The 21,217-nt window shown below is 34.9% G+C and overlaps 1 protein-coding gene across 5 annotated transcripts in view; it reads left to right on the top strand.

Annotated features, from left to right (window-relative positions):
* Fnbp1l (formin binding protein 1 like) overlaps window positions 1-11,858 on the top strand; it is a 70,464-nt gene extending 58,606 nt beyond the window's left edge. For 3 of the 5 annotated variants that reach the window (XM_048814426.1, XM_048814424.1, XM_048814427.1), the window contains 4 exons: window positions 2,539-2,671; window positions 3,568-3,662; window positions 6,391-6,536; window positions 7,947-11,858. In XM_048814426.1, coding sequence (XP_048670383.1) covers window positions 2,539-2,671; window positions 3,568-3,662; window positions 6,391-6,536; window positions 7,947-8,125 — 553 coding nt within the window. In that variant the 3' untranslated portion in view covers window positions 8,126-11,858. The remainder of the gene's footprint in view (window positions 1-2,538; window positions 2,672-3,567; window positions 3,663-6,390; window positions 6,537-7,946) is intronic. The other 2 variants (XM_015500880.2, XM_048814425.1) reach the window with 1 other exon arrangement.
* Window positions 11,859-21,217: the final 9,359 nt, after the last annotated feature.

Genomic DNA, 21,217 nt, shown 5'->3' with positions numbered 1-21,217 from the left:
AACACTTCAACACTATATGTGGAAACCATTTTTAAATACTCATATTACCAACAAAAAGCACAAAAATGTGAAAATATGGCACTACATAAATAGGAAGCAAAAAGACCACTTGTTCAAAATATGAGAGCAAAAACAAGAAGGTGAAGTATCTCCTTGCATGACCACAGCTGGTAATGTGAATGTACCTCCAGTGACGCAAATATTTCTCTGTCCTGTGCATGTCCATGAGTGACCAGGAACGCACTTTAAATATTAGTTTGGAAATTACAAATAAATTTTAGCAGGTAGGCAAATTTATAAAGGAAACTGAACAATGAACTTAACTATATTAGTATAAAAAATTTTAGAATGTTAAAAGTATTTACTTAAACAGTATATAAATAGTCTCTGGAAAATTATAATGTTAGGTCTAATATTTGGTGCTTACCATATATAATAGCCTGTATGAGGATTATAGAAGAAAATACAAAAATGGAGAAAACATAGTCCCTAATCCGAAGAGGTTCACACTCTAAGTGGGGAAAGGCAAGACTGACAACTTAATTTTTACCCATGCTGGATTGTGATAGCTGCTAATATGAGATGCAAACTTTTAAGGGAACTTAGAGGAAATAATGATGAAGTTTTACTGAGGTATTTAGGAAAGACTTTACTGGGGAGAGAGTTGGATAAGAGAGGGCTGTGGTCTAGGAAATAAATGTTTATGGAAGGATTATTATGTACCAGGTACTGAGCTAGGTGTTTTTTTTTTTTTTGAGTTTTACATGCAACACATTATTGAATCCTTCAAAATAGCCCTCGGAAGTTGTTGTTCCTGCAGATGAAGAAACTGGATATTAAATAAATACATGTTTTATCTAAGATAACTAGTAAATAACATTGTAACACTAGCCAGCTTGTCTTCAGAGCATTGGAATTGGACCTTGATAGAATAGGATATTGTTACTTAAAGAAGAAAATGAGGAGGGAAAGAAGCATTCAGGGATGTGGGGCAAGGCAAGAATAAAAGCACAGAAATGTGTTCTTGCTGAGCCTTGGAATTCTTTCTAATCTAGGAAAACTGTTGCAAATTATGTAGCATGTAATATCAAAATGAGGGTAAAAAGATGTAAGATGACTTAAGAAAAGGCTTGAATACTTTCTTGTGGAGTGCTGTAGGTATTGGAGAATTATATTCTGACTTTTTTTTTTTTCCCCTTCCCGGTGCTTGGGATTGAATCTAGGGCCTCATGCATGCTAGGCAAGTGCTCTAAGCAACTCTGTATTCTGAAGAAAGATAATGTAAAGTTATGCGAAGAATTGGAAGGGGATTGTAGATAGGGTCACTAGTTAGGGTACTTTATAACAGTCCCTGTAAGTGATGCCAAGGGCCTAGATTAAGACATGGCATGGAACAGAAAGGAGGAATAGATATGAATCATTTCAGAGCAAAGTATGTTGGACTTTGTTATACCTGATTGGATATTGGAGAACAGAAAAACAGAATAGATTTTAATGCCTTATAGCTCAGGATAGTACTATAGAATTAATTGAAACAGTAAGAAAAACGAATATGGGACAAAATGGCTTTATTTATGTTAATTTTTGAAATATGTGAAAAAATATTGGAAGGGTCCAATTGAGTTTGGAAATATGAATCTAGAACTTAGGAGAGAAAGGACTGAAGATATACATTTGAGAATCTTCTGAAGATAGGTGGCATTAAAACAGTAAGAAATCATCCTCAAAGAAAAGTGTAGGATGAGATGAGAAGAAACCGCTGTCATTTTATGTAACAGACATTTAAAAGTTGAACAAAGAAGGAGAAGGAGGTAATAAGAGAGACTGTAAGAAAGCAAAAGTGAGGAGGAGGAAAAGAAAATGTAACCTCTAGGTCAAGAAGGAAAAAACATGCTAGTCAATAGTGTCAGATGTTAGAGTCAAGGAGCTGTGATTGGGCATAACCTATTGTGGTGTGATTAGAGAAGATCAGTTAAGAGTAGTTGGCAAATGACTAACTGTAGAGGAAAAGGGGCAAATTAAAGATGGCATTCCTATTTCTAGCATAGATGGGTGGGAGGATGGTGATGATGTGTGAATTGAGATAAGGAACACTGGTTGAATAGAGTTGCTGGGTGGGAATATGAGTTTCATTTGGAACATGATGGATTTATAATTATTTGAGTATTTTACCAGCTATTTTTTTAAAACTTGAATATGTATATTCAATATGTATATTGTATAACTATATAAATATACAAATAGGCATGTGTGTATGTCTATATACACACATACATAATTTCTTTAAGAAAAGAAATGAATTTAGTCTGTTTTGGTATTACAAGTGTTTTAAAAGATCATTTTCATAAATTATTAACTCTATACATTATAAGCTTTATGCAGATTGTCTTTAATCAGGTAATATTTGATTAAACTTTTTAAAGAGATGTGACTCTACTTAAGATTAATTTGCACTTGAGTCTTCAAAGTCAAATGAAACTCTCATTTAAAAGCACTTGAAGTGAATATTTAATTCTATGATTTCCTTCTCTTTTTCAGAGATGCACTCAACAAAATGAAAGATGTATATGAAAAAAATCCACAAATGGGGGATCCAGGGAGTTTGCAGCCTAAATTAGCAGAGACTATGAATAATATTGACCGTCTAAGAATGGAAATCCATAAGAATGAGGTAAATTTGGTTTTCAGCAGTTGTCTGTTATTTTCATAAGCTTTATTATGGTAGATTGGTTTTTGCTAAAAATTAATGTTCCAGTACCTATATCTAATTTCAGAAATTATGATCTAAAAGTATCATGATGGTATGTAATCTTTAGATTTATGCCTCATTTTAAAAATTTTAAACCTTTATATAAAACTAAGTATTTATGCTATTTTTTTAAATATTTATTTTTTAGGCATAGTTGGACACAATACCTTTATTTAATTTATTTATTTTTATGTGGTGCTAAGGATCGAACCCAAGGCCTCACATATGCTAGGCGGGCGCTATACCACTGAGCTATAGCCCCAGCCCCAATACTTACGCTATTATTTAAAATGATCTAGGGCTGGGGATGTGGCTCAAGCGGTAGCGCGCTCGCCTGGCATGCGTGCGGCCCGGGTTCGACCCTCAGCACCACATACAAACAAAGATGTTGTGTCCACCGAGAACTAAAAAATAAATATTTAAAATAAATAAAATGATCTATAAAGTTCATCACTGACCAAAGTGGACCAAAGATTTCTCATCTCCAAGAATCATATAATTGACCGGGTATAGTGGCTCATGCCTGTAATCTCTGTGGCAGGGGAGGCTGAGACAAGAGGATCAAGAGTCCAAAGCCAGCCTCAGCAACTTAGTGAGGCCCTAAGCACCTTAGTGAGACCCTGTCTCTAAATAAAATATAAAATGGGTTAAGAATGTGGCTCAGTGGTTAAGTGTCCTTGTGTTCAATCCCTGGCACCAAAAAAAAAAAAAAAAATCACATGATTATAAAACCTCAAAGCACATTTTAAATGCAGAGTATCATGAGTTTTTGAATATAATTTATTGATCTTGGTTATTATTATTATTTTTTTCCTAAGGCTTGGCTGTCTGAAGTTGAAGGCAAAACAGGTGGGAGAGGAGACAGACGACACAGCAGTGACATAAATCATCTTGTTACACAGGGACGAGAAAGGTCATTAATTTTGCATTTTTATTCATATTTTTTCTGTTTTCCAAACTTTCCTTACCCCTTTGTTCTAAACTTTATATAGTTATCTAATTCAATAAGTTTGGCATTTAATAACTTAATTCTCTTGAACCTAAGTAATTTTTTGATGCTTTAACATTAGTTGCAGGTGAAGTATTAAATGGTAGTCTATCATGCATCCATAAATCAGATCTAGAAACAAAGAAAACTCATGGAGCTATAATCTGGGCCATAGGAACCTTAGGCATGGGAAGATTTCCCTATGATTTAGGTGGAGCTGAGTAACTTTTTTTTTTTTTTTTTTTTTAATGGAAGCCCATTGAGAAAAAGTAAAATTATGAAAGGTTTGGGAAACATTTCTTTCTTTCTTTCTTTTTTTTTTTTTTTTTAATTTTTTATTGTTGGTTGTTCAAAACATTACATTTCTTTCTTTCTCTAACTCAAAGTAAAATAGCTTTTTTTGAGTATAGGAAGTCACACTGAGCTACTTAACTTCCTTTGTCCTTATAACAGGCGTTTATTACATCTGGGATCTAGAGTATGCCAGGCATTGTGCTAAGGGCTTCATGTGCTTTTTGGTCAGTTATTCAGCCGGAGTTGGGTAACTTATGCTAAAGGAAAATTTGGTTAATAACTCAAGGTTTTGTGGAAAAAATGGGGGAGGTATGTATATTATTAGTTTAGATCTGCATTTCCAGCTTGGCATTTTGCCAGATTTTCTTGTTCACATCACTTGTATAACATTTCTTCTTTGGTATAATACAGACACACAATTTTTTTTCATAATAAAACAATCCACAAATTAGTGTTCATATTAGAGAAAAATTTGAATATTTTGGTTTATTATTTAATCACAGTATAATTTGAACAAGTTCTTTTTTAAAAAAAATATTTATTTATTTTTTTTAGGTGTAGATGGACACAACATAATGCCTTTATTTTTATGTGGTGCTGAGGACCGAACCCGGGTCCCGCCCGTGCTAGGAGAGCGCTCTACCGCTGAGCCACAATCCCAGCCCCAAGTTCATTTTTAATATTCCCCACATCTTAGTTTCCTGAAATATATAATTGAGGTTACAGTACCCATCCTATAGTGTTTTTAGTACTACAAGCAATAATATACATAAAGCATGTAGCAATAAAATACCTGGTAATAGTATGTGCTTCACAAATATTAGTTCCTTCTTCTCTCTCTCCCCACATCACTTCTTAAAACAATTCATGACTTTAGTATCTCAAGAAAGATCCTCAGGTTAGATACAGTGGTGTATACTTGCAATCCCAGCTATTCAGGAGGCTAAGGCAAGAGGATCAAAAGTTTAAGGCTAGCCTGGGCAACTTAAGGAGACCCTATATCAAAATAAAAATTAGAGAGAAAGAGAAAAAGCCACAGAAAACTTTTTTTGGGAGGGGGGAATTAGGTAAAACCACATTGGTCTTTCTGGCATGTGTTATATAAGAATGTGTCTTTCAGGCTTGTTGAAAGTGTTGCTAAATCCTAAAATTTTTCTATTCACTAACAATATTTTAATAAAAACTTTTAAACATTTTTTTCGTTGATATAAAATATTTTTAAGAAAAATAAAATGCCTTTGTATTACCTGCTCTTTTGGATTTTCTAAGTTACTAATTTCCCCACTACCATGATTAATTGAAATTAACTTTGTCTTGTTTTAATTAGGAGTCTTTTGACTTGTAAGCAGAATGAATACTTTACTCATAATCCGCTTAGAGTAAAAATAGGCTTCACTGGATTATTTGAGGGAAAGCCCAGATGATATCCTCAGGTCTTGGTTTCTTCTTACTTCTCAGCTATCCCTTAAGCATTGGCTTCATTTTAGGCTCCATTTGATCGTTTCCCCCAAAGCTCTAGGCAGTTTTCCTCCCTGTTCAAAGTGAAAAGGGAGTGAACTTCTCTTCTAGCAGTCCCAAGTAGAGTTCTCTATGTAAGGCTGTATAACCTGATTGAGTTATAGCACTCTTGGTAAACTGTTTGCTCCCATCAAACAAGTACTGTGCTCATCTCCTTTCTGGATCCACAATAGAAATAATTTATGGGCTGGGTGGATTTCCAGAGAAACTTTAGGTATTTTTTCCCCCTTCAAAAGAGGGAGTGATGGATCTGGGATGATGAAAGACAAGTGTCTACTACCTTTTTCCATTTTATCTTTTTTTTTTTTTAGTATTTATTTTTTAGTTGTAGTTGGACACGATACTTTTATTTTATTTGTTTTTATGTGGTGCTAAGGATTGAACCCAGTGCTAGGTGAGCACTCTATCACCGAGCCACAACCCAACCCCTCCATTTTATCTTTAGACCCAGTGATAGTGAGATGTACTTAGTGAATATTCCTATGTGCCTAGATCATTAGAATCTTTATTTATTTATTTATTTTTTTTTTAATATTTATTTTTTAGTTATCGGCGGACACTACATCTTTGTTTTGTATGTGGTGCTGAGGATCGAACCTGGGCCGCTCGCATGTCAGGCAAGCGCGCTACCACTTGAGCCACATCCCCAGCCCCCATTATAATCTTAAATGTTTTTTTTTTTTTAATTCAGGAAATTCATTTAAGAAAATAGGGCTTAAGAAACCATGTCATCTATATCTAATTTTCTGAACTGATCCTTAGATTGATAAACTTTTATAGATAACAGGTGAAGAGTTCTCATGTTTGTGATACTTGACAGAGATAATTTTATGATTTTTAGTCCTGAGGGAAGTTACACTGATGATGCAAACCAAGAAGTCCGTGGACCACCGCAACAGCATGGTCACCATGAGTTTGATGACGAATTTGAGGATGATGACCCCTTGCCTGCTATTGGACATTGCAAAGCTATCTACCCTTTTGATGGTATGATGTTCTTATTATATTTGATAAAAGTTACTTAAAAGTCTAAGTGCATTGTGACTTATTTTATTTAGTGTCCTTAGCTGAATAATACATTATCAGAAAATCATAACTCCAGTTCATTAATATGTATACTTGTTTAAATTGTTAATTTTTTCCACACTGGAGTTGAAAGAGAATTACCTATTATTAGCTCCTAATTTAGGTTATTATCTGTCAACTTTGGTTGATAACAGAATATCCCTCCAGAACTTACCAATCTTTAGGTATACTGAACATAGTTGAAGCAGCTTGGCATATAGCCCAAACTAGGAAGTAGATGGCTGATAGATGTCACTTCATGTTCCTTGTAGTTGATAAACATTGAGAGACAGGTGTAAAGCATAGTTAAATGCTGTCATCATATCCTGATTGCAGGCCACCTTTTCAGGTGAAAGCTGGAAAGAAAGTGGTAGCTTCTGACAATACCATCTCTTCTATGATAGTTGGAAATAAATTCTGTGAGGGGAGTAAGGCTTTTTGGCTTTCTACCACAGGTTTTTAGTTATCCTTCCTAATTATGGACCCTGAAAAATCCTTGAATTAACAGAAGAGCAGAGTAACACCTTCCTAAATAAGTTGTAAAATGATAGGTGATGTAAGGTCTTTCTTCACCCACTCATTGTGTTGATTTTGAAATTGAGTAAAGGGGTTGGGAATGTAGTTCAGTGTTCAAGTGGATGCCTATCATATTTGAGGACCTGGGTGTGATTCCCAGTATAACTAAAATATAATATAATAACATAATCTCTTTAGTTACTCCTCAATTCTGAGCAAATTATTATATTTGAGAGCTTTCTAATGCATTCTAAGAGTAGGGGAGGATTTTAGCATATGTTGAATGAGAATTCTACTTATGAATACTGTTATTGCTAAGCATATTGGGAATGGTTTAGGGTAGGGAAGAAAGGGAATCCTAAAATTGATGAGGTCTTGAAGTTTGTGCTTTGGGGTTATTCTGCTTCTACATCACCATAGTTAAATCTCTGTTTTTCTCTGTTCTCTTTAAACTATATCCTTTTTCTTTTCCCACCTTCTCACTGTTTTGTTACTACTTTCCTGAACCATGCCTCATGAATTTTTGATAGCAACACTACTCAAAAGCAGGAAAGAATTATTTCATTTGTTACATAGGGATAGTATTAGTCCAGCCTCATAGGTTTTTGTGTAGTACAAATGAGAATGTGTGTGAAAGTGTTGGATAAACTACAAAACATTATAGAAATATTGTTGCTAATGAGAATCAGTGAGCTCATGAGCAGGTATATTGAAATCTAGTAGGATTTCGTATGTTTTGTGTATTGTATTTATAATTTTTATTACAAATTATCACTGTGCTTAAATTATGCTTGTGCTATGAAAACTCTCATCTAGGTCATAATGAAGGTACTCTGGCAATGAAAGAAGGTGAAGTGCTATACATTATTGAGGAGGACAAAGGTGATGGATGGACAAGAGCCAGGAGACAGAACGGTGAAGAAGGCTACGTTCCGACATCATACATAGATGTAACTCTAGAGAAAAACAGTAAAGGTGCAGTAACTTATATCTAAACTAACCAGGCAGCTTTGTGCTATGTATGACATAAACGGTATGACATAAATGAAAACACATTCAACAGGTCAGAAAAAATGAGAAAACCTAAAAGGGCATCCCAATTTATTGTTCACTGTGTGAGCTGAATGCAGGCTTAAGAGATGTGAATATCACCACAAAAAGCTGTTTTTGTGATGCCTTCCTGTTTGAGTAATGTTGGTGTGAAGCTTAATTGATGCCTTTGCTTTATGTCCTGCTTAAGTCTCTGTGAAGGATTTGTGTTTTTCTGCCTTATAAATATAGAATTTGGCTTATTGGGCAGGAATGCATAGGTTGATGCTCCTCCATCTGCTTTACTTCAGAAAACACAGTGATTGGTGAATTCACATAAGTAAAACTGCTCTGAAATGATATAGAAAACTGACTTACGAAAGAGTAGTTTGTTGTAGGTGTTTGAATTTGTAGCTTCAGTATTTAGGGAAAAAAGTAATAGTTAGAAAATTGGGTAAAATGATAACAATCATTTTAATTTTCCTCTCTATTCTTAATGTTGGTTTCCTAAAGGAAGAAAATAAGCACTTAGTGCATAATCTAAGTAGTGAGCTAATCAAGAAATCTATAAAATGTATGATCTGGTCTAGCTCTCTCTTCCTCTTTTTTTTTTTTTTTTTTTTTTTTTGGTGATACAAGGGATTTAACCCAGGGCCTCTTGCATGCTAGAGTGCATTCACAGTTCTTGCTTTGTTTTATTTTGAGACAGGGTCTCACCAGCTTGCCCAGGCTGGCCTTAAATTTGTGATCCTCCTGTTTCAACCTGCCAAGCAGCTAAGATTACAGGCATGTGCCACCGTGCCCTGCCTAGTCTAGCTCTTATCTGAATAAAACAGTTTTAAGATCTGAAAATATTTTCAGATTTACTGGTAATTTTCAATAATGCACAAAATTCCTTCCAAATTAATCTTATACTTGTGTTTTTCATCTTGAAAGTGGTTTGTGGGGAATATCACTTTAGTGATTACTTAGCATTTAGCAGGAAATAAATATTCTAAATCAGTGAAGATAGAGGAAATCTTGAATGGAGAATTAATGGTAATGTTTACTTGTAGAAGAGAGAAAACTTTTTTGACTGAGCTGAGGGAAGATATCTGTACTACCATTTATGGCCTCATTTTAGCTAGATCAGCAGTTACTAAAATAGATTTTTTTCCAATTAATTTCAATAAGCATTTGTTGGAAACACTGTACAATTAAGTATTGTGTGTGCTAGTCATGTGATCACACCCTGAATTAATTGTGTGGGTAAGCAAAGGGAGAAAGCAATGAGATGGGTCCTTGATTTTGCTCATATTTCACATTTTCCTGGTGTTTTCAGTGGCTGACTATAAAATGATTTTTAGAGACGTTTGGGGCAGACACTTTAAGCTGAACACCCCTTTTGGTCTTACCAAAGGTCTTCAGTAATTCTTCTTTTCTTTTTCCTCCTGGACTGCAGGTTCCTGAAGAGGGTTTCTGAGGAAATGGGCAAGATGTTGAAGGAGGTTACATGCAGCTGCTTTTGGGGGGAGGGTATTAGAGTTGTCAGGCACAAAGAGTGAGAGAAGCAAGTTGCATGAGTGCATGCAGACATGATTTTTTTTTTTTTTTTACTAACTTCGTTAGCATTCCATACATTGTTTTAAAAATTTGTTATAATACCAATCCTTAAATTCCTAGTTCACAGTTATTAACATAGAAGAAAGAAAAAAGCCAATAATGGCTGACCCTTTTCCATTTATTTTACTGGCGTGTCCAAATCACAAAGAGTGCAGAGCTGTCATAAAAATTTGTCTTATATTTGATTGTCTCAATAAGACTGTCTCCACCCAGCTCTGTTTTAATTGCTTTTTAGACCCATTGTCTGTTAGAATTCTTGCCATGTGTCATTGTCTGCCTGTGCCATCTCCATGCTTGCTTAACATCCTGTTGCATGTCCAGAGTGATTAGACAGATTTTTCAGGCATGTCTTTATAATCCCTTGTTCATGTCAAAGCCTTTGTTTTGTTTTACATTTGTAGTGCAGATCATTTTGTCAAACATCTCCAGCACTAATGTTTCCATCTTAGTATTTGTGTACGCTGCTACAACTTCCCCACTGCAAACATTCTAATTTTGGCATTATGAAGACGTGGTCTGTGAACCTGAAGTATTTATGATAAGAAAAAGAAAACATCTCTGCTCTAGCCTACAGCCCAGTTGAAAGGACTCTTTGAAAAGTGATACATCTTCAGCACCTCAGTCTGGGAAGAATCTATAGTCAGCACTGAAGTCCTGGCATAATAAACACAGAAGATACCACCTCAAGACAAAGGACTGTTGTCAAAAGTCAGCTGCTTCCATTCAAATGCTGCCTTAAACTAGAGTGCCTAAATCTGTTGATTGCCAACACTACCACTACAGTATCCCACAAAGGGCTTTGTGTCAGCTCAGTGTGACCTCCTTTAACTCTGCAGCTCTGCTGCAGCTGCCGATGTAGCCTCGGTAGATAGCTTTTAGAGCTCTACCATGTACAATGGTGCATCTTCAAATTTATGCATCAAACTAAAGACATGTCTGAAGTCCATTTTACTTAGTGTTTTATGAGAAGTTTTATGAACCTCCCCAATCGTCTTTTAATTTGAGGTTATAATGATCTCATTTGGTTATTGCAATGATAGTCTGTTTGCAAGTGATACTTTTGTTTGAATCAGATAAAATTTAGTGAAACTTTGTAATGATCTATGTGCACTTTTACTTGTAAAACAGAAATTTCTGTATGTTTATACTTGTAAATATAATTGTCCTTAGTGTCCCTATTGCTCATGTTGTCATGCCACGCATTTGTGATTCTGTTATTGACTTGTATCTGAACTAATTTCTTAGTGATGTTGTACTAGGGAGATGGGTGGGTGGGGAGTTATTTGTACCACTGAAGCTTCATTAATTTGGTTCTTTACTGTTTTGAGGGGAGAAATAACGTGAAATGGTTTGTGTATTATTGGATTTTAAGCAATATTTTAGAAGCTGTGTGACTGCTTTAATAAAATTTTCCCAGTGTTATTTGAATCATACTACCAGTTACACTAAAGCTGAATGACAATTGTGTGAAAGTTAATGCCTTCCTAAGATCAAGTACACCACTGTTACACAGCTGATATAGTGTATTACCTTTGAGGCTAGTAAACTATAAACTTTAGATATTGAATCTCGTTACAGGGTTATTTATATAATGTGACATTATTCAATACTGACAGACTACATGAAGTAGTTTTAAAATCTAGTGCTATTTTTATTTTAAAGGTTAGCAATGAGAAGGAAATGTGATCTGGCTGTGTTTGTCTTCTGTACAAAGCCTGCAGTGCTTATGTTTTTTTGGCTAACAGCCACAGAGGGCAAAGTTTAAGGCTTTCTTGTAAGGACTAACTGTTCTTTTGAAGCTACTGTTTGTTTTTCTAAAAGCAGAATTTGCTTCCGAAGGAGGCAGGTTCCTTCATGTGGAATAGTGCAACCTGTATATGGGTTATTACAATAGGAAAGACATTTGTACTTGCACAGTTTAAATCATTATTAAATCATTCTTAAATTTTGAACATGTGAATTGTCCAAAAGAAATCTTTAAAATTTTCAGTAATTTTTACTCTTTGTGCACATGTTGATTTCTTAATGGTAAATTGTTTAAGATAGTGTTCTCTGTTGAGAATATTTTCATGGAATAAAACAATCTTTTCAAGGTCAGTTAAGTTGTATCTTTCTTTGGTATGTGAACCAACAAGATGTGATGATTTTGTTCTTCAGTGTGCTAAATTTCAAAAAATAAGTTCTTGAAGTTGGGCGACATTTTTGGAAAGCAGTTTCAGAAATTTTATTCTTAGTTTCAAGTTTTCTCCAAAGAAAGAATAAATACTACTACTTTAGAGTTATTAAATGCATGTAATAATTTATATTTGTTCAACAGTAGCCACATTGCACAGACTTTGCTTTTATACCATTGTATCCTCTCTCTCTATACCAGCTGTCCCTGGACTGCATAGCTTGATCTAGCCACCACACTTGAAGCTTTACTATGCTTTTACTATGCTTTTTTTTTTTTTTTACTATGCTATTTACTATGCTTCTGCTTGTTTTCAGTCAGGGAGAGTACCCATGCTTCCTGGCATTTCTGAACACGGAAGAGAATGTTTGTCATAATTAGTCACAAATTATCTGTAACTTTTAAAAATTTAATTTCAGAAGAGTCACCTAGTCATGTAAACTATGACTGCAAACTTTTGGTAACCCAAAAAGGAAAAACTCAGGGTAGATCTTGAACAGTGAGAGGTTATAATTGTTAAGATGAATATTTAGAGATCAAGGCCAAGCTTGGAAGTAAGGACATACAACAATGAAAGTAGCAGGAAAGTAGTGTCGTCAAATGTTGTAGTTTTAGGCAAATGAGTCTGGGGGAAAAAAGAAAAAAAGCAGCAATGGCTGCTCAAGACCATGAAAAAGGCTTCTACCTATCTGAAGTAAGTTTGAGAAAATAAATATTGCTTGCTAGGGAAAGATAAAAGCCTTATGATAAAATCAACAAAAGGAAAAGGAACCCAGACTTGTTAAAAAAGAATAGTCACTGTCAGCAGTTAGGAAACTATAGAACATAATTTTGGAGAACAATTCTGGGAAGTTTAACAACCTTAAAAATACTAGAAATAGGATCATTTAGAAGAAAATATAATGAGCAGTTAATCTAGGTTCCTAGGGATAAGTCATGTCAAATTAGCCTTATTCCTTTCTTTAGCTGCAAATGGGGGATTCTAAGGCATAATGTCTTGATTTCAGCACAGTTTCAATTTGTCAAGATTTCTCACTACTTGTAAGATGGTTATAGTACTATGTAGAGAGTTGGGGCTATGACAAGTTGATTTGGTAAACCCAGAATGTCAACACTAAGGAGAATTTCTTGTGGAAATTGTGTATAATAAACAAATCTGTCACCCAACTGTGCAAATGGAAAATTGCCATCTCCTCTTTCAAGAGTAACCATTATCTTGAATTTTGTGTGGTTTTTTTTCTTGGTAGTTTTGCTACATGGGGATTTAATTTTTTCCTTAGCCTGACTAGCTTTCCTTATATTTGAGCTCTGTAAGAATAATGTCTGTAAAGATTGTTGAGCAGGGCTGATATTCGGCCATTGCATCCTAATGTATTGTCATAGCAAATGCTAAATGTCAAAATACTTCATACTGGTTGGTAAAAGTAGTAATTTAGAAAAGTAGTGAAATGGAAATCATACATGGTAAAAGCATTTCTGATGGGAGCACTGCAGATAAAGCTAAAATGGTTTACTATAGAAACTTATTCTGTGTGGTGAAGAGTGGCCCACCTTGTGCATTCAAGGTGTGAGAAGAGGAACTGTTTTCTATCTAGAGGAGCGTTCTGCAAATGACAGCACCATAATTGCTATGTCCTCCTTCTCTAGGCTGGTCTCTAGACGGCAGTATCACATTTGTCAGCCTTTCTCTTCCTTTCTTATTTGTATCCTTTTAATTTTCTTTTCCTGTCTAATTTTCTAGCTAAAAATCAAATGCTGTATTAAATAGAAGTGTTGAGAGTATACATCCTTGTCTTGTTCCTGATTTTAGAGGGAATGCTTTCAGTTTTTCCCCATTCACTATGATATTGGCTTTGGGTTTGTGGTATATGGTCTTTATGATGTTGAAGTAAGTTTATTCTGTCCATTTGGCATATTTTTATGAATGGGTGTTAAAAATTATTGAAGATTTTTTCTGCATCTATTGAAGACTTTATGATTTTTGTCCTTAATTCTATGTGGTAAATTACATTTATTGATTTGTGTATGTTGATTCATCCTTGCATCCTAGGAGGGAAACCAGCTTGGTCATGATATACAATCTTCTTAACCTGTTGGTGAATGTTTTACTAAGGATTTTCACAATTATGTTCATTGGGGATATTGGTTTGTAGTTTTCTTTCCTTGATGTGTTCTTGTCTGAAAGGTGATATTGGTTTCAAAAAAATGAATTTGGAAGTGTTCTACTCTTTTCTATTTCATGGAATAACTTGAAGAACATTGGCATTAGTTCTTTAAAGGTCTGGTAGAATTCAGCTGAGAATCCATCTGGTCCCAGACTTTTCTTCTTTGGAAGACTTTTTTTTTTTTTTTTAATGTGGTGCTGGGGATCGAACCCAGTGCCTCACACATGCTAGGCAAGCACTGTACCACTGAGCCACAACTCTGCTCCTAGAAGAGTTTTTATTACTGCTTCCATCTCATTGCTTAGTATTATTTGTTTGTTTAGGGTTTCCTATGTCCTTTTGATTCAACTTTGGCAGTTCATATGTGTCTAGAGATGTATCCATTTCTTCTAGATTTTCCAGTTTATTGGAATATAAGTTTTCCAAATAGTTCCTAATAATCTTCTGTAGTTCTCTGATGACTGGTGATTTCTCCTTTTTTATCTCTAATTTTATTAATTTGGGTCTTTTTCTTTTGGTGCATTTGGCTAAAGGTTTATCAATCATTTATCTTTTTAAAGAATCAACTCTTTATTGACCCTTTGTATTTTTTTTTTTTTAAGTACCTGGGATTGAACCCAGAGGCACTTTATCACTGAACCACATCCCCAGCCCTTTTATTTTGGGGGGACAGGGCTTACTAAGTTGAATAAGGCCTTGCTAAGTTGCTGAAGCTGGCCTCACATTGTGATCCTTTTGTAATCTCCGACCTTCCAACTGAGATTACAGGTGTGTGCCACTATGCCCAACTTCCCTCTCTATTTCATTGATTTTAACTCTGATCTTATATTCTTTGTTCTACTGATTTTGAATTGTTTTTCATTTTTTAGGGGCTTGAAATGCACTATTATATTGTTTGGTTGAAGTCTTTCTGGTTTTTTTAAATACAGGCACTCATAGCTGTAAACTATTTTCTTAGCACTACTTTCATAATGTCCCAGAGATTCTGATATTTCTAACTCTATTCTGCTGTGATTGTAAGAATTTTTAAATTTCCCCCCTGATTTCTTCTATCACCTGTTTATCATTCAAGAGTGTAATGTTCAATCTTCTGTTTTTAGTTTCTGTAGTTTTTCTTGGTGTTGATGTCTAATTTCATTGCATTGTGATCTGGTAAGATGCAAGGAATCTTTTTTTTTTTTTTTTTTTTGGCGGGGGAGGGTACTTTCTAGGAGTTGCTTTGTGACCTAAAATATGGTCTATTTTGGAAAAAGTTTCATGAGCAGCTGAGAAGAAAGTGAATTTGGCTGTTGTTGGATGAAATATTCTATAGATGTCCGTTAGATTTGATTTGATTTGATTTATACTATTGTTTAGGTCTGAGGAGCTTTGCTGAATTTATGTCTGGATGACTTACCAATTGGTCAGAGAGGTGTGTCAGAATCATCCAGTATTATTGTATTTGGGTCTGAGTCATTCATTTGAGTAATGTCTGTTTTATGTAAATTAGGTGCACCAATGTTTGGGGCATAGATATTAATGATCATTATATCTTCTTGTTGGATTGTTCCCTTTACCAGTATGAAGTGACTTTGTCTCTTCTGATGAATGTTGGCTTGAAGCCTGCATTGTTGGATATGAGAGTAGTCACTTGCTTATTTTGGAGCTTCCTTTGCATGGAAAATGGTTTTCCATGCCATTTTCCATGCAATATCATTTTCATTTTCATTTTCAACCTTTGGCTGTATTTGCTTATAAGAAGAGCCTCTTTTAAACAGTTTACAGTTGAGTCTTGTTTTTTGATCCATTCTGCCATTTGCATTCATTATTGTTATAGAGAAATGCTTATTAATTTCTGCCATTTTGATTTATTTCTAATGTATAATTTGGTTCTGTTTCTCATTTGCTCAGCTACTCTTTAAATGAGATCCATTTGTGAGCTCTGGAGGATGCTTATTATTTGTACTGTGTGTAGTATTTCTTTAAGTGTTTTCTGTAGTGCAAGCCAAGTAGTTATGAATTCTTTTAGTTTCTGCTTTTCATGGAAGGTTTTTATTTCTGCTTTTATTCTGAGGATGACTTTGCCGGATGTAGCAATCTTCGCTGACACTTATTTCCTTTCAGGGCTTAGAATGATGTCTTCTAAGAGTTCTGAAAAATCAGAAGTAATTTTGATTGACTTAACTGTAAAAGTGGCCTGACATTTTTCTCTTGAGACTTATACAATTCTCTTCTTCTGTATTTCATGTTAGGTATTTTAATTATAACGTATCATGGACAGATTCTTTTTGATCTTGTCTATTTGGGATTCTGAATGATGCTTCTTTTATTTCCCTGAAGAGATTATCCATGCCATTAGCCTGCATCTCAACAGCCTTCAATTCCAATAATACTTAGGTTGGTCTGAATATTGTCCCAGAGTTCTTGTATATTTTGATCATGGTTTGGTTTCTTTAATACTGTCTGAATATTCAGAGATGGCCACTTTGAGTCTGTTTTTTGCATAGTCTACTAGAGAGACTTTAAACTGAATTTTTATTTACTGTGCCTTTTACTTCCAAGATTTCTCTTCAGTTCTCTTTCAGTATCTCTGTTTATTGAATTTCTCATTCATATCCTGTACTGATTTCCGTATTTCATTCAGTTATTTCTGTGTTTTTGGCAACCCATTACTTTTTGATAGCCATTCTTTTGCGTTATCTGATATTTCACCCACTTCAGTATCTTTGGAGTTAGTTATTGACAAATTATGAACCCTAGGAGGTATCATGTTGCCTTGTTTTTCACATTATATTCCTTTGTTGAGATTTCTGCATCTTTTGGGATGGATTTCTAATGTGTTGACTATTTTAGGGCACAGTCTTCTCTTGGTGAAGTATTCTGGGATATAAGGTTGTTGTGAATTGTTCAGTATATTTTCAAGTGGGCTTTGTAATATGGTTTCCCTGGCAGTTCTTTGGTAATGATTAGGTTACTTTGATACAGTATGTGTCAGCACTCGAGGATCCCTCAGTGATGATTTCTTGATTGGCTGGTATTGGGGAGACAATCTGGGTGTGGAATGAGACGCAAAAAATACAAGCTCCCAGTTTCAACGCACTAAGACCAGCTTTTTCTCTCTTCCTTTCTCCACTTTTTCTGTGGCTGGGAGGTCCTGCCACTGCTCTGGGCATATAGTCAGCACCCAGAAGGTACTTTGTTCTTGGATGAGAGGAAAAGGTGGGATTGGAATTAGGGGCATGCTCCTTCTCATCAGGTAATAGACAGTGCATTAGTAAACTAATGACTATGAATTCATAGGGGAAGTCATTGAAAGTTTCCTGTATGAAATCCTAGGGGCATCATTTACCTTATGACAGCCATAGCAAACATGATCATACTAACCATTTGTTTCAACAAATGATTGGAAAATTATTAGTGGTTCACAAATGATTTGGGCTACTTTTATCACTTTAAAATTTTATAATTAATAAAAAGCTATTTGTTGATTTATACATTTGTGTATTATATACATATTAATTTATTAACAGCCCACTTGTCAAATATTTTGAATTTTTGTTGTGTCTAGAGACTTGTTTCACTCAAAATTGTAAGATTGGCCATGTTTATGCATAGTTCATTTTATTATGTATAGTATTTCCATTATATGAATATACATTTATTCATCTTACTATTGATGAAGATTTGGACTATTTCCTGAATTTTGCTAGTATAAACAGTGTTGCTTATGCACATTCACATATGTGTTTACTGATGTAGCAGTTTCTTTAAAGTCTATGTATAGAAGTTGAAGTGCTAATGTATGGGGTATATTAATTTTCTGTTTTAAAAATAATGCCACATTTAGCTCCCAAGGTTATTGCAATTTTTTTTAATGCTCCTACAAGCTTTGTATAAGAGTTAACAGTACTTAAGAGTTAGATTTTTAATTTTTTGTCAGTTGAAAGGATGTAAAATAATTCATTGTAGTTTGAATTTTTATTTCCCTGATTTTTAAAATTTTGTTACCAGGGATTGAACTCGGGGGCACTCTACCACTGAGCCACATCCCCAGCCCTATTTTGTATTTTATTTAGAGACAGGGTCTCACTGAGTTGTTTAGTGCCTTGCTGTTGCTGAGGATGGCTTTGAACTCACAATCCTCTTCCTCAAACTACGATTACAGGCATGCGCCATCACACCCGAGAAAAACTGGGGGTAAAATCTGGCTGTTTCCCAGGTTTTTGATGCTGAGCATCTTTACATGTTTACTGTTTTCCTTTGAAAAGCCTGTTTTTTTGTTTTTTTTCCCCCCCCCTTTGGTCATCCTCTCTTCATGGGAGTTCTTAATATTAGTAAGGATACTAACTGTATTAGATATTTATTACTGTGTAACATAGCTAGATGGTTTTTAGCTCAGAGTTTCTCACATGATTGCATTCATCTCAAGGCTTGGTGGGAATGAAGAATCCATTTGTAAGATTATTCTTATGATTGTTGGCAGACCTCAGTTCCTTGCTGGCTAGTGATGGAAGGCTTCAGAAGGCTTCAGTTCCTTACCATGTGGAACTTTCCATAGGGATGCTCATAGTGTGGCATCTTGTTTTTCCAAATGTGAGTGATCCAAAAGAATGAAAACTCAAGATAGAAGCTACAGTCTTTTTATAACTAATCTCAGGTGTGACATCGATACCTCTGCCCCCATGCTGTTGGTAACACTGACTGATCCTAGTACAGTGTGAGAAAGGACAACACAGGGTTTTATCAGGAGGCAGGGAATATTAAAGGCTTGTTTTGGAGGTTGTGTACTATATTAATTGTCACTTTTGTGTGTTGCTAATATCTTTTTTTACCCCCAGTTTTTCTCTGGTGTATTGGTAAATAGAAGCTCTTTGTTTTATTTATTTTTTTCTCCAGTGTTTTGTTTTTTGTGGGGGTATAGGGTACCAGGGATTGAACTCAGAGACACTCATCCACTGAGCCACATCCCTGGCCCAATTTTTGTATTTTATTAGAGACAGAATCTCACTGAATTACTTAGCACCTCCCTATTGCTGAGTCTGGCTTTGAATTGATCCTCCTGTCTCAGCCTTCTGAGCTGCTGAGATTACAGGTATGCGTCATTACACCCAGTCAAGAAGCTTTGTTTTACATATTGATTAATCCCTCATAGCTAATGCTTTTTCTAATTTAAGAAATTGTTGATTCAAAAATATATTCTGCATTCTAAAAGTGCTATGATTTTTCCTTCCACATGTAGGTTTATAATTTGTCTAGATTGTATTGTGGTTTTATGAGGTAAAGAATCATTTTTTTTCCTCCTTTCATTTGTTTAAACAGTCATTTAAGAATTTCTTATTGTAGAAAATCATCCTTTTCTCCACCAATCAGCAGGATCACTTTGTCATCATATGTTTTTCTAATGACAGTTTCTTAATTTTAACTGTAGCTTAATAGTGAGTTTTTATATCTGGTAGAATATAAATATATATACACATATGTTTATATATAAATAACGTAGTAACACTCCCATCTGGGAACCACTATAAATCAATTTCAGTTTGGTTTTAATTTTTGTAAATTTTACTCCAGACCTGTATGAGGACAGACTTGTGGTTGTAATCTCTTACTGAAGACTATTATAATTATTTCTTTCTTGGAGTTATGGCCATACATGAAGACAAGCATGTTTGATTGTGCAATGTTTAATTTTAGGTGTCAGTTTGACTGCATTAAGGGATACCTAGAGAATTGATAAAGCACTATTTCTGAATGTATCTCTAAGGGTGTTTCTGAAAGAGGTTGCCATGGGACTTCTCAGTCCCAACAGTTGTGTAAGCAAATTCCTCTGTTTCATAGCTATGTTCATGTTAACTATCATTGGTTCTGTCTCTCTGGAGAACCCTTATTCCTGGTGACCTTCCTTTGTTGGTGGATGGATTTTTTTTTCCTCATCCCATTAATAGGAACTGTCAGGATTTCTGTTGACTTGGGGGCTTTTCACATTCAGCTTTCCCAAACAGTCTCCCATTTGTTGAACTGACATGCCTCTAGGTCTACCTAGGTTTTTAGGTTCTCTGACAGATTTACTGTACCTTTTCAGGGTGAGTCAGGGAGGGAAGGCATGTTCTTTGGGGATTTCTTTTTTATTCTGTCAAGCTCAACATTATAGTAGAAGGTATGTTTATTAACATTATCAGCATTTTGTTTTAGTTCGAGGGCTAATAGCATCTGAACCACCATATTGCCAAAAGAAATGTACTTAGTTTTTTTTTACCCCAGTAAATAAAAAAGTGTGATGGTATTTTTTAAAATGTGGGGAAGGGGGCTTTATGATTGTAGGCCACATTAAGGAAAATAGTACAAGGTTTGAAATTAATATTCCCACTGCATTAAACAGATTACAATGAGGGTCTCATGCTTGGTTCTAGATAGAGTATAATATCTGTAACCAACAAATCATGTTTTCAAAGGCTATTTAATATAGTAATTTTCACAGCTTGTGAAAAGATGGACAAAAGTTAGTATAGCCCCAGTATTATTTACAAGGAATAAAACAATGTTTGACAGTGGCAGAATGACAGAATATTTTAAAATATTGTGTTCTGAGTTTTTTACAATGGGAAAAAAAATGAGAGGATACTGACAAACTAGAAAATATCCCCTTTGGGAGTCAGAAAGCTAGGAAACTTGGGGCTGGGGATATAGCTCAGTTGGTAGAGTGCTTGCCTCACATACACAAAGCCCTGGGTTCAATCCCCAGTACCACAAAAAAAAGAAAGCTAGGAAACTTGTACTTATTAGCTAGAGGAAATAGCAGTTCATATGTTACTTTAACAAATTCTTAGTTGATTCAAAGAAAAATATGACATTCTGAAAGTGTTACTCTTTTGCCTTTCACATATAGGTTTGCCAAAGTCCACTAGCAAGCACCAGAGCTCAAGTTTGAACCTCGGTCTTTTGGAGCCAGTACTTACTTCTTGTATCACTACTCTTCTGTCTCCTAAAACAGAAACCTTAAGTTTTTCATGCCATTTTTGTTAATTCTTATTCACTATTGGGATATAGTGGCTAGTCGGCAAAGTGCATTCTGAGGTCAGGAGATAGAATTCATCATATTATGATGAGTTGTTTAATATTGAAGAGACTATATACAACGA

The sequence above is a fragment of the Marmota marmota genome, unplaced genomic scaffold (assembly GCF_001458135.2).
Source record: "Marmota marmota marmota unplaced genomic scaffold, marMar, whole genome shotgun sequence".
Lineage (NCBI taxonomy): Eukaryota > Metazoa > Chordata > Mammalia > Rodentia > Sciuridae > Marmota > Marmota marmota.
Note: the sequence above shows the minus strand (reverse complement) of the source record. Positions and strands in the feature narration are given on the sequence as shown.